Below are 13,980 nucleotides of genomic sequence, written 5' to 3'. Positions count from 1 at the left end.
CTCCATGCGCTGACTGCCCTCTCCAGCCTGCGGTTTTGTGAAGAGGATCCTTTCACAGAGAGCTTTAAGGTGCTAACAAAGACAATTCTGCTATCAGGTAATCGTGTAAGGCTTTCACTCCAAGTAACGTAAGGAGTTTTCGTCAATTAATAATGAATGAAGTAATTTTAAAAGCCCTTAGTGAATGCAGCCAGAAACAAATAATGCTTAATCTGGGGCACTTTATGTTCCATTAAAATAAACACTTATAAAAAAGGGCGTGTTACTGAGAAGCTCTCAACTGCTAACGTGCCAGATGCCTGTATCAGGGGATAGTCAAATGGACAATAACGCTCAGAACTTTGTCCTAATACTTCCTGAGCACTATTGATGCTTGATGGCTGTGATGCTTTGGGTCTCAATGAGGAAAACCAAGACAAAGCAGTGGGTGGCTGCAAAGCTGCTGCTTCCCTTTTAATTGCCCTTATTTTAGAAGAAGCTCTTCCCTGTGAGGGTGCTGAGGTGCTGGCCCAGGGTGCCCAGAGAAGCTGTGGCTGCCCCATTCCTGGCAGTGTTCAAGGCCAGGTTGGACACAGGGGCTTGGAGCAAGCTGCTCCAGTGGAAGGTGTCCCTGCCCATGGCAGGGGTTGGAGCTGGATGAGCTTTAAGGGCCCTTCCAGCCCAAACCAGTCTGGGATTCTATGACATGTGCTCTATATTGTATAGAATATATACCTCTGTTCATCTACAGATTATAATGACTGACATACTAGCCCAATTATAACAACGCCACATCCTAAACTGATCAGTAACTGTGCATACAGTAAGTTCTTTAAGCACATTTGGCAGGGCACTGCTGTGCACCAGGGGGAGGCTGCAGCCTCTCCCCTGCCTCCATGCAGGGCCAGCCCACCAACTGAGGTTGATTGTGATTAACTAAGCACAAAGATCAGAGCCTGGTGTCTCAGGACAAACCCTACACGGGCCACTGCTCTATGGTGTAAGGAGCAAAGAGCCCCCATGTGTAGGGACTGCCCATAGCACTGCAGAGGCTAATTCAGACAAACAGGTTTGTGTCTTAGTTTCTGCCTTAGAATTTAGATTACATCAAATACTGACCGAGGCAGAACCTGCTGTCAGATGTAGGGTGAAAAGCTTCAATGACCAAGGAGCAGGAGTCCTTGCAAGTAACAACATACCAGCACAGGGAAAAACTCACGTGAGGATACACAGAGAGAGGGGTGGGCTTTATATGTTGGAAAAGAAAGAATCAAATGGAACTTTCTAGGTTCAGGGAACCAAGGACCTTTGCAAGTTGCCAAGCCCAAAAGCCCAGGAGATGGATTGTGACTCTGTCCTTGATGGACCCTGCTTTATTCTGCAACTTGCCCTGCGCCACACGCAGCTTTTCCAGCGCGGGATCAGTGTTGCTGCGGGGCTTGAGGTGCGTCGACACGGAGCAGTTGCTCTTCACTTGAAACACTCCAGTGTAAGAACTTCAGACTGGCGTGAAATTACCACCAACAGCCCCTGCTCCTGGGGACCACTCAAAAGCTTCCTTTGGACTCGTTTTCTGCTCAGAAAAATAACAGCCTGGATAATATATTTGGTGTTTCCTGCTAAGTCTTCTCAATAGATTTCAAATCCAAAGTAACGCTGTCAAATGGAGAGAGCTCCGTCTACCAAAATGCTGTTAAATTGAGCAGGCTAAAATAGAAGTAAAAAATAAAAGAAGGAAAAATAAAAAATAAGAAAGCTTCTTCTGCTCCATCTCTCACTACTGAAACTGAGATCTGAGGATGAAAAACTTGGAAGACAGCAGAGCTGCCTGGTGATGCATGAAGCAAAAGAAAACTGAGATCCCTTTTTGTGAGATGTATCAGCACTGCAAGAACTGAAAGAAGAGAGTTTTCTCTGAAAAGCTGAATGAATAAACATCAGGAATAAAAGACAGCGAGGTGTGGAGGTTAAGACTGGAGGTGTTTACCGCAAAGTGAAATTCAGCTTTTCTATATTGATTCTATATTGGAGTCAATTCCTCTTTTTCTGTGAATAACTGTTAAATCAACAGTTTACATTTTTCTTTTTCACCTGAAAAACAGTTAATGCTTTGTTAAGTGTCATGGAGAAACCAGAAAAAAAACCCCATAAAATCATAGAATCCCAGCCTGGTTTGGGTTGGAAGGGACCTTAAAGCTCCTCCAGCTCCAACCCCTGCCACAGGCAGGGACCCCTTCCACTGGAGCAGCTTGCTCCAAGCCCCTGTGTCCAACCTGGCCTTGAACACTGCCAGGGATGGGGCAGCCACAGCTTCTCTGGGCACCCTGGGCCAGCACCTCAGCACCCTCACAGGGAAGAGCTTCTGCCTAAGAGCTCATCTCAGTCTCCCCTCTGGCAGGTTCAAGCCATTCCCCTTGGCCTGTCCCTACAGGCCCTTGTCCCAAGCCCCTCTCCAGGTTTCCTGCAGCCCCTTTAGGCACTGGAGCTGCTCTCAGGTCTCCCCTTCAGGAGCCTTCTCTTCTCCAGGCTGAACAAGCTCACCTATTTTTAAAGAAACCCAGAGGTGTGTATGACTTAGTAAACTGCTATTTCTGTGAAGCAGTAGGCAATGACCCTGCACACCGCTTCTGAGTCATACAGACCAACAGGATGTTTCAGATTTAAGCCCTTACTTTTGTTACCTGCTACTGTGACAGTGACATCCACAGATCAAGGCAGATGGTCCCCATCAACCATCAAGGGAGGACAAACAGGAGGTCTCTGACACCATCTCTAAAGATGCCTTTGCTGGCAGAGCTAAAGCACAAGCAACTCTCCGCGCAGAGAAAGGTCGTTTCTAGCAGTGGTTTGAGGGGAAAGGGAGAGGAGTAACGGCAGTGAATTAGCTTGGCTTCGCCAAATGCAAAGAACAAACATTCATCTTAGCACCACTTGAAAAAAAGCAGTTAAACAGCACGTTATGCTTGCAGTGAACAGGAATTAAGTATGTGCTTACTGTGAAGCGAGGGCTGAACCAACGCGCGGAATTGGGACCACAGTGTTCACTGGTACAGCTTCCCCATTTGCTTTGTCTAATTCCTGTCAGTTGCAGCAAAGAAAGGTTTCTAGCAGCTGCCACACATTTGGAAATGATGAAGAGCACAGAAATCTCTGACTGAAGCCTCGGGTATGGTTCAAGTCACAATGTGCAGAGGCGATGAAATACCAGAACCTGAGTCAGGTGAATGACAATGTTAGCGTTGAAAGGATTATTAGTGTGAGGTATTAATAGAGGATATGCAAAGAGGCTCCTCTCAGCACTTCTGTGACTGAAGGAGATAAAGTTGCTTCTGTTCCCATCCCACTGTGGCTCCCACCCAGCCTGCAGGACTTCAGGAAGCGACATGGACACCCATGTCTCACATCAAGCCAGGTTTGCAGACACACAGGCTCCTAGCAGAAGGAAAGTGCTCCCACTCCCATTGTCATCCCTTTCTCAAAGGTCTCTAATACCATTTCTTCCCCAGCTCCTTTTAATGAATGGTAATAGAGAACACTTGATTAGAAGCCTTTCATCATTTCAGAACTAGGGGCTTTAGCTTTCTGATCTACTTTCCTTGCCAATGAAATTCCATTTTTAGCATCAACTCAAGGTCTGAATGTTACCCAAATTCAGACCATCTGTTTTAACTGCCTACAGGCTGAGAAGCTGATCCAAGCCAGGAAGAATAAACGGAACCAGTGTGTGCATATATTAAGTATTCTCAACCCTCAGTGTATTAAATAACCTACTCAGTTTATTCCTGAGTCTACATAAACATTCCTGTTTCTTTGGGCAGTGCCTGCTGTTGTTGTAAGGAATATTTATGCTACCAGCTGCTATCAGAGACCTTAAGCTAGGTCACCTTTCTGGTACAAGTACAGGAACAAACTGGCTACAACCCACCCCGAGTCCATCTAATCCCTTCATTTGGCTTTGGCAAGGGTTTGTAGAGGCCCCCCCTGAGGAAGTCATTAGGGAATAACCTGTCCCTTGAATGCTCACTGTTAGAGAAGCGACAGAGTTAGCATCTCCTCAGTGATCTTTCTGCATCCCAGGTGAAGTGACTACATGGTCTCGGTGTTAACAAAGAGACAGCTGACTGGTACTTTAATGAATCTCCAGCAAACTCCCCACAGTACCTTGAATCAGTGAGTTCCAACGAGATAACATCCTGCGCTACAGAAATCCCTCTCAGGTTTAGGTGTCCTAGCTTCCCATTTCGCTGCACTTTCAGTTCTGTTAGTACAAGAAAAAGGCCTAACAGCATCAGACCTTTCTTCAGGATTTAGAGTAGACATCAGGCAGAAGCTCTTCCCTGTGAGGGTGCTGAGGCGCTGGCACAGGGTGCCCAGAGAAGCTGTGACTGCCCCATCCCTGGCAGTGTTCAAGGCCGGGTTGGACACAGGGGCTTGGACCAAGCTGCTCCAGTGGAAGGGGTCCCTGCCCGTGGCAGGGGTTGGAGCTGGAGGAGCTTTAAGGTCCCTTCAACCCAAACCAGGCTGGGATTCTGTGATTTCAGACACAATTCTTAGTCCTGTTATTACACAAAACTCAGTGTGAAATACAAGTTTATAAACCAGAACAAGCTCAAAAAAGGCAACATTACCTGCAAAATCCCTCCTAAGTAACTGCTGACCACAGCTTTACAAAACACCAAATGAATCTGTGTCCCGAAGATAAGCCCCTGCTGCTAGCACAGATACGCATCTACCACAACAAGCACTCATCCCTCACAGCGTGGCTGAGGGATGTAATTTCAGCAGAATATCTAGGGAGGATGAGAGCATCCATGGAAGCATTACCAAATAAAATATGCCAGGGAAAAAGAAAACAGTAGTGTAAATGCAAGCCAGATAGTGCAGAAGTTGAATACCCAGCTGGGGAGCAGCCCAGCTCAAAACAAGGCAGAAAATAAGTATATTTAATGTAAAAGAATCCTAGCATGAAATTGGCTCTGTACTTCCCCGGACACAGCTGATTTGCTGTTCAAGTCTGCTGTTTGACAGCCTGTTTATAGATGCTCTTGCTTCAAAGCTGCTATGGCTCTGTTTGCAGCACGCTCTTTGAGGAGGCACCACAAGCCTCCTCACGTGGCAGGTTTCATCAGTGCCTCCCGTTCCTTCCAGGATTAGTATATTTAACAAGCTGACATTAACACACCAGACTGGCTTTATGGATGTGGATTACAGAGACTGGGTCTGCAAAACACCCACAAAACCCCTCTGTATTTGCACAATATCATGCCAGCATTAACTAATTCATCCTCACAACACTCGTCCAGGACAGCTCTGAAAATACCTTGATATCCCCTCATGCAAAAATCAGATGGAAAGTGGACCTGTCTATCCTGAGGCCATAGAACAAAGGCAGCTTTCAGCCTCCACGAATGCTCCATCACTGGTTCTGTGTCCCACAATCCATCACACAGTATCTTTGACCCAGCAGCCCCAGAGCCCTCTTCCCATCTTCCCAGGGCACAGGTATTTAATATAGCACACATGAAGTCTGCATGCCTCTGCTGAAAAAGGCAACAGCAGCCTTGCATACCCAGAGGTACAAACAGGTGACAGGACAAAACCCAACAGGGCAGGAAACTGGCACGTGGGAGCAGCAGCTCGCTCTGCTCTGGGGGTTTGATGGGGTAACTTCAGCAAGGCAGATACAACAGCTAAAGTGGCTGAGGAACCATGAATTAAACCCTAAACAAAAGATCTCACTATCCCCATTCCCTGTACCAGAGCTGTTAATTCCCTGTTCATTTGTCACATGCAAAACCAAGAAAGGAATGAATAATATTTGCTTTTGTTTTCATGGCATCATTGGAAGTGACAAGATCATTATTTCACTGGAGGTTCAAAGCAGCATTAGCATGATTACATTGGACTTGCACCTATTAGATGGAGGGACATGAGCTCCTCTGAGCTGTCAAATGCAACACAGACAGTCTTGCAATGCAACTGAAACATCCTGGCTCAATTTTAGATGCTAGTTTTCCTCCTTTGTGCAAATGAAAACATTGCACAGCAATTCACTTCCAGTGTAAAAAAAGGATCTCTTGCACCTGGAAAGCTACATGCTAATTCCATGCTCTATTTTATCTCTTTCATGCAAAAAGCTTTCAAAATCATATTCTATTGTATAGTACATAATGTTATTATTCTGTCCTTATTGTCCTAAAAACAGAAGCTTACAGGCTGGAGTGAAATCTTCTTTTGACTCTACAGTGCCGGGCAAAAGGTTAGAGAGAGAAAGCAGCTCTCAAAGAGCTTTTAATGCCCGTATGAGGCAGAAATAGTAAATCATTTGAAGCAGCATTGTTTCTGTTCCCATCCTCCACGAGACATTTCAGTTCTCACAGGCTGCAGAACCACACAGTTCTGCACCACTAGGCAGGAAATGTCCCTTGACTGCTTAAACACAGCAACCAGGGAAAGCTCGGCCCCCTTTCTGACTGTTTGATCCAGGAGCCAGCTGCCCCCATGTCCTTGTGTTTGCTCTGCAACCTGAACTAAGTCATCTGAGGGTCCGACCACCCACTCTCGAGCCAGCTCCAGAGGCAGGAGGGCGCTGGACCTGATGCTCTGTCCAAAGCCAGGCCTTTTACTGATAAGGAAGGAGCTGGGATACAGGTTTATCAAGTTTCAATTGCACTCTTATCTCTTCTGCATCTGGAGGAACCAACAGAGACAAAAGCTGGACATTAATGGTGATTTATGAACAGAAGCCCCTCCTCAGGTCCATACCTGATCCTGGCCGAGAAGTCAACACTTAAAAAGGCTGCTGAAAAAGAGAAATCTCTGAGAAACCTATTTCACTGTCTCCACAGAGTTGTTCCTGCTGTAGCACCTTCCCATGTCCCTATTCCACAGGCTCTACCAGCTTTTCTCCTACAATTCCCTATTTCTGGGGCTGTGAACATTGCACGGAGAGATGGGATCATCAGAGATGCTGCCGAGAGGCTATTTTTAGAGCAAGTCATCTGATGAGCTGTTCAGCACCTTATTTATTGCTGTCTCCAGCTGGGGAGCTAAGCAGTGTCCAGACACCTCTGCTGCTAAAACCAGAACTCCGAAGCAGTGACCTCTGTTTGATAGCATTCTCCCTACTGACAGAGAGAAAAACACCAGCACATTATGCTGTCAGAGCTAATAGCTGCTAATCAGGGTGAGTGACACACAACCCCTTCTGTACCCAAAGACAACAGAAGCCACACGACAAAGGAAACAATGATGAAATTCTGCATTCAGAGTCTTTTCCAGTCTCAAGAGTGGCCACTTAAAAGTCATTTCCTATCTTGTTTTTTTCTTGGTTTGTCTGTTTAAGGCTTTACTTGAGCTTTACAGCAAGTACAAGTCTCAGTGTTCCCAGTGTTTCCTTGTTAGGAAATAGGGCTTTGAAGGGACATCAGGAGAAGAAAAAGGGGATAAACTGAAACTATATCATTGGAAATGTGGGACGCATGTGTGGATTCTCCAGAATCTACCAGTGTGCAGAAGGAGCACGGCAGGGACTGTGGCAGCAAAGGCAGCTCCTCCCAAAGGTGAAGTCAGCAACTGAACACTGGCCCAATCTGTTGCCATCTAATTCCTGGCAAAATAAATAGGAAAGATGCTTATCTCCAGGCATGTTCCACATCTCACCCAGCCCATGCTGAGTACTGATCTCTGCACAAGCCTGGAGCTACATACAGGCTGTGTTTACTCCACGTTTCTGTATCACTGCCTTGTAATATTAACATTATTAATGCAGTAGCACTTAGGGGGCACTGCTGGGTGTTGGGTATATTCAGAACATATGGGACAGCTCCTGCTCTGAAGCAGCTAACACCTACTTAATGAAGGAGGCAAAGAATAAAGAACTAATTGCATTCCATAAATGGGGAACGGAGGTATAGAAAGCTGCAGTGATTTACTAGAGGTCACATTAACAGTCTACTGAATTTGCAGCCTCCTTTTGTTTTATTACAGGCTCAAACATTCCGTCAGACCCTCTGAATGTTAATCATTACCCAACTCTTCCATCTTCTTGCTGCTCTAATGAGATTATTGATGAATTACTTAAAATGCACTCTACACAGAAGGAATTTTTTAGGTGACAAGCTGCCTTCTACTAAATAAATCAATGAGAAAGTTGAGTTCTTTCATGCCAGTCTGGGAAAAAGAAGTTTGGGGTTTTACATGCCCAATCAGTAGCAACTGAAATCCAATAGATGAGTTTATTTGGCATTGTATCTGTTACAAACATGCCATAAGGCCATTAGTACCTCATGGTGCCATTGGGATAAAAACAGTCACTCCAGCAATTAACACTGCAGTAGCTGCAAATGGCAATATAGGAGTAGAACAAATGCAACTTTATAGGTTCATTCCAAACCCCATCATAGCCAAAGTCAAAGGCAGGCCTCTCATGAAGTGCAACTGGATCTAGATCAGGCTCCAGCTGGGTTTTGCTCTGAACAAAAAGCTTGGACATTTCCAAACATCAGCATCACTCCATTGCAGGGCAGCCCAGTAAAGCCAGAGAACGTGGCTACAAGAGCACGACATGCCATGTAAACCCAGAGAGACAAATCCTACAGGTAACACTGCAGCAGATCCAGAAGTCACTGCTACAAGGTTTAGGTCTCGTTCCTGGGCAGCCTGCTCCAGTTAGTGCAGAACTTCTCATTGTACGGTCTCTAAGAGTTTTGCAAATGAAGTTCTCCATCTCCCCAGCAAAATCCTCCAAGACAACTTGGTCTTCCTGATGGTGTTTTAAGGCCCCTTCTCTGAAGTCCCAAGTAATGAGGTAACTCTCAGTCTGCATGTAAGAATAAAACTCTACAAGCCAGACTGTGAGGCAGACACTTCTTATTATCCTTTCCACACTGCACGGAAGGGCTTTCTCCCGGCGCTCCGGGTCACTGGGATCATGCTTGAGGCATATGATTAATTTTCAGCCTTATTGTGCCAAGGGGCGGCAGGAGAAAAGTCAGAAAGATTTCTTTTTAGAGCGCTGTTAAATGAGGCAGGAGACGTTGTCACTTAGCACGAGCTCTGAAACTATGTCTGCATAAAGCAGCAGCTACGAAGTTAATAGACATGAATAGCGTTCTATTGATTTGAGGTATTCTGAGAGGGTTTAATGTGGGTAAAGGCAGGAGAAGGATTCTGCTTGAGATGATTAAGCCTTAGGTAGGGAAGCCTGAAGCATTTGCACCAAAACCAAACCAAACACACACACAAAACCAAAACTGAAAATGCCATAGAAAACCATTCACCTGGTCTGAAACTAAGCCTTTCCCAGAACAGAAAGAGTGCTCTAGCCAGATGATGATCACCCTTCACCCATGTGTTTGGCCATACTGTCCAGCTACTGAGCTTAGGAGAACACATGAGACTTTCAGGAGCAAGCAGTTAATGTGCCATGAGTTCTGCTTTTACTCAGACCCTCAAAGCAATGAGTTCTTGGATTGGGGGCAGAAGTTCAGCTGATAAAGGTGGTTTGAAGTATTTGGTTTTCTCCTTGGATGTAAATTATTCTTAGGCTCAACTCAATTCTCATAAAAGCTTTTTGTTAGTCACACACCAACCTCAAAGGTAAAAATAAAGCTGCTACTGTAAATCATTTTGCTTTCCAATATTTGCTGCATCAACACTAGAACATCTCAAAGCACACAAATCCCAAACACCATCTGATAGCAACTACGAGGCCTCCCCAGATTCCTTCCAAACAAGGAATGCCTTCCTTAGGACAGATTTTGGTTTAGCATCCTTTCCCTGTGTGCTGCAGAACTCCAGCAGGTTGCAGCGCCCAGGTCCTCTCCTCTGCTCCAGGGTATAGACATATAGGTATATATCAGCCTGCTTGCAGTGGGATTTCACAGAGCACATCGCGTTCTCCACTCACAGAGGTACCTCAGGAATTCCTGGCCCCCCGTGGTCTGTACGCAGTCATTCCAGTACCAGAGATCTGCATACAAACCTGCTGTTACTTGGCTGCTTGCTTTTCCCTCTCCTCCAGATGAAAATTACTTCAATGAATATTGATATTAATACACACTTGTACACAAGCATGTAATAAACAGCTCAAGGAACAAGGCCTGTAAATTCAGTCAGTGGCTGTGCTAATCATGTTCCTATCAGACTCCAGGGGCATTAGCTACAAACAAGCTTTCTGTTACACGATCAGAACACGCTGCAATCCACATCCAGCCTTCTGCAGGGGTTTTTACTTGCCTATCGACCGCTTGTAGGAGAAAGCACTCACTTCTAGAGGGCAAACTGCAGGGGAGAAGAGCTTCCCATGGAGGTTACCACTGCATCTGCTCAGCGCAGGGCACGGCATTTGCATTGCCAACATCTGGTGCCCTCTGAATATCAGAAGTTGTGCTGGGAGACAGGGGAATCATGAGTGATGGCAGTGGCTTAGAATTAAGAGGCCCAAGCACCTGAGATGCAACATGGGGATTGTGTCAGGCCAAACAGTAAACCAGAGCTCAAAATCCTTGTGTCCTTGGCTATAACGCAGCATTCAGTGAGCCAGAGTAGTCAACCTGGTGCCTGAGTCGCAGAGCAGTTTCGGTACCGTATGTTCCATGAGGGAGTAACAGCCATGCTCCTTTTTACAGCACAGGTGAGTAGCTATAAGGCAAAGCACTTTGGTTTTCTTTACAGAAGGACAGCATTAAAGCTTAACCTGAAGTTTAAAACGGCTGCAGAAAGCTTTTGCAATGCACAAAGTAAAACCACAAACAGCAAATCACAGAGTAGTGACTTCTATGGTGTGGAATCCGCAGAACCTAAGCCAGCATCTTCCTCCATCTGTGCAAAACAGAATAGTCCATCTTGGGTTCTGCTGGTATTATTTAACCTACAAATTACAGCTGTTAATGGAGACTGCTGGGTCAAAGGCAGCACAAAGGTTTGTCTGAAGATATTTCTTCTGGTCTCATATTTGTGAGAATTCATCCTTTAGTGAAGCCAGATTTTGAATGAATCCCAAATTTCTGACTGTAGAGGGAACCGCTGGGGTTTCAAAGTGTAAAGCAGTCTCATTTGCACCTGGGTACAAGGGAATGAACCTGTTCACAAGCAGACATACAGTTTTCAGTTTGTTAGAGCTCATCTACACAGAGAAGTAGGTACTACATGAGCAAGAACATGAGGTCAGTGCACCCAGAGGTGCCTGAGCTGGCATGGCTATTCTCAACACAAGTGCCTTGCTTTGGTTTAGGTTAATTCATGGCCAAAGCAGGGTGCAAGCTGTCATCTCCAGGATGACAGCACCATGTGAACTGTTGCCTGCATGGTGGATTTCTAGTGTCTAACCTGGACACTCCTGTTGCTGCACAGTCAGGGAACGATGAAAGGCTTTCGGTGCCATCGCACTTGTCTGAAGGAGGGGCTTCCCTCTTTTCTTTTCCCCTCTCTAGTTATGGTGACATGGTGCCCAAGACAATTGCTGGGAAGATATTTGGCTCCATTTGCTCGCTGAGCGGGGTGCTGGTCATTGCTCTGCCGGTTCCAGTCATTGTTTCCAACTTCAGCCGAATTTACCACCAGAACCAGAGAGCCGACAAGCGGAGGGCGCAGAAGGTAAGAGACCCCCCCCGCCGCCAAAGCTCAGGACAGCTCAGCCCCTGCTGTCACCATGGGCCTGTGAGACACCAGGGACAATTGAGAGCACTGCAGAGAGCAGCCTGCATGCGCTATCCACCCGCTCAACTGCACGTGTTATAACTGCCTATAGCCCACTGTGAGGGTGCTGAGGCGCTGGCACAGGGTGCCCAGAGAAGCTGTGGCTGCCCCATCCCTGGCAGTGTTCAAGGCCAGGTTGGACACAGGGGCTTGGAGCAAGCTGCTCTAGTGGAAGGTGTCCCTGCCCGTGGCAGGGGTTGGAGCTTTAAGGTCTCTTCCAACCCAAACCATTCTATGACTCTATGGCACCCATGCAGATCCAAGCTAGTTCACTGCATGCTCTGTGTACTGGTGCATCTTAAACATGAGAAGCAATGGGTTTTTTATTGCTCACCTTTGCTACAAACCAGTCTGAAATAAATATACACATACACCCATATACCCTTCCATCATTACAGGAGCTGTTTATCTTTCTGGCTGCTTGGTTCCTGCTGTCTCTCTGGAGTTTTGAAAACATCCATCCACAAACATACACTTATCAGCATACATACCCCCCTCAAAGCTGCAGACTGTAACACACACCAAACACTGGGAATACACAAAAGCCCCTGGTAACGTGAGGGGAGTACTGAATAGCCAGAAATCCGAACAGTTTTCACCAGTATAAGCTCACTGATTCACTTGGAAAGTACAGCAGATCCGTTGTACCTCTACACTTCAGTCAGCTGAATTACACCACAACCAGAACCAGGTTTTTACAACAACTGCAAACTAAAGGTCTGGGGTTTTTATTCTGCCTGTGGAATGCTGCCTGCCAGAAATTCCAGACTCAGGGGAGCTGATGGGGGATAGTAGTAGAAAGATGAGCTATTTCTGCTTCAGGCAAGCATCTGGGCCGTGCCTACTCCCTGCATCTCAGGGAGCTGACAGCAGAGAGCTGAGATACAAGACCTACAAAACCACAACATTTGGCAGTCAAAACAGAGAAGGAGAGTGGCAGAGAGACAGAATCATGCAGGAACGAGCTGAAGCCTCCGTAAGTCACTGCTGGGTTTTACACATACCTGCATTAGGTTTGGCCTCTTACGTGTGACACATCAAACTGCAGGAATCTGGGGAGGTGTTTCTGAGGGAGAGCTGTTTATCTGGTTAGTCATACAACATAATATAGATGGTAAAGTCTAAAGATACCATAATGGAAATCCACTCTGTGCCACCCACTGTTCAGTCAGCAGCCGGACAGTGGGAAACCAGTATGGATCATTACATTCATTTAATGAATTTAAATGATCTGCAGAGCAAGTTGCCTAATGTGAGGCTGCACACAGGCATAAGGTAGCTGGATTTAACTTGCAACAGGAGCACGCTGGGCATCAATGCACAGGAAGGACTGGAGTACTCCCACAGAGGTTTGTTAAGGGGATAGTGCACCAGCCCATTCAAATGACTGAAGACTTTGAAAGGACTTGTGCTGAAACAGCACACAGCCACAGAGACAGAACCTGCCTTGCAGTGTAGCCTGGGCAGCAGATAAACACAGACAAGATAGAACCATAGAGTCATAGAATAGTTAGGGTTAGAAAGGACCTTAAGATCACCCAGTTCCAACCCCCTGCCATGGGCAGGGACACCTCACACTAAACCATGGCACCCAAACACTAAACCTTGCCACCCAAGATTAACAAACAGCTTTGTGCATAGCCATGGATCACAATACAGAGAAGCTCCAGCACCAGCTCCGGGTCTGTGCTTTCGGATGAGGTTGTCCTCCTCTCCAGGCAGCACAGCAAAGTTTCTTGTTCTGATTCACCTTCTCCTTCATCTGTTGGACAAGGAAATGTACGAGCACCTTTGATGCCGATATGACTGATTGCAGCTTTTAGAAGGGTTGCTGTATTGATATACAGAGTGTATGATTTCCTCCCATTTGAATTTCTAATTCCCTTGATACTGGATTAATTTCTGGGCTAAGAAAGTTTTCTCAAGTCAGAAGTGTGAGTAATTTTCACATGATCATCACTGCCTGAATACTGAAGGGAAAGACAAGAGACAGCAGCACATTAATGATGGTCTCTCTGGAGACGGTCAGGATGCACACAGAGATGTGTGCTCTGATAACATACGCCTTCCAGCATCATCCTCCAGGGAATTCAATCCCTTCTTCAGAAACAGGAAAGTTTTAGTAATAGCTTAGACTTTGCTCCCCATCTAAATAAAGATGCAAAGGCATCTGCATGGCTTTTTCAGGAAGGTTGGAAAAAGCTCTTTGCAGACTCTCAGTCCCTGAATATGAAGAGCCCACCAGCAGAATCATAGAATCATAGAATAGTCAGGGTTGGAAAGGACCTGAAGATCATCCAG

General features: G+C 46.1%; 1 protein-coding gene across 2 annotated transcripts in view; it reads left to right on the top strand.

The window, feature by feature from the left end:
* The window catches only part of KCND3 (potassium voltage-gated channel subfamily D member 3), a gene marked incomplete at both ends in the record, with an annotated part of 115,842 nt that overhangs the window by 74,583 nt on the left and 27,279 nt on the right, over window positions 1-13,980 (top strand). For both annotated transcript variants that reach the window (XM_080633035.1, XM_080633034.1), the window contains one exon: window positions 11,415-11,577. In XM_080633035.1, coding sequence (XP_080489161.1) covers window positions 11,415-11,577 — 163 coding nt within the window. The remainder of the gene's footprint in view (window positions 1-11,414; window positions 11,578-13,980) is intronic.

The sequence above is a fragment of the Psittacula echo genome (genome assembly GCF_963264785.1).
Source record: "Psittacula echo genome assembly, chromosome: 22".
In the NCBI taxonomy this organism is placed as follows: domain Eukaryota; kingdom Metazoa; phylum Chordata; class Aves; order Psittaciformes; family Psittacidae; genus Psittacula; species Psittacula echo.
Note: the sequence above shows the minus strand (reverse complement) of the source record. Positions and strands in the feature narration are given on the sequence as shown.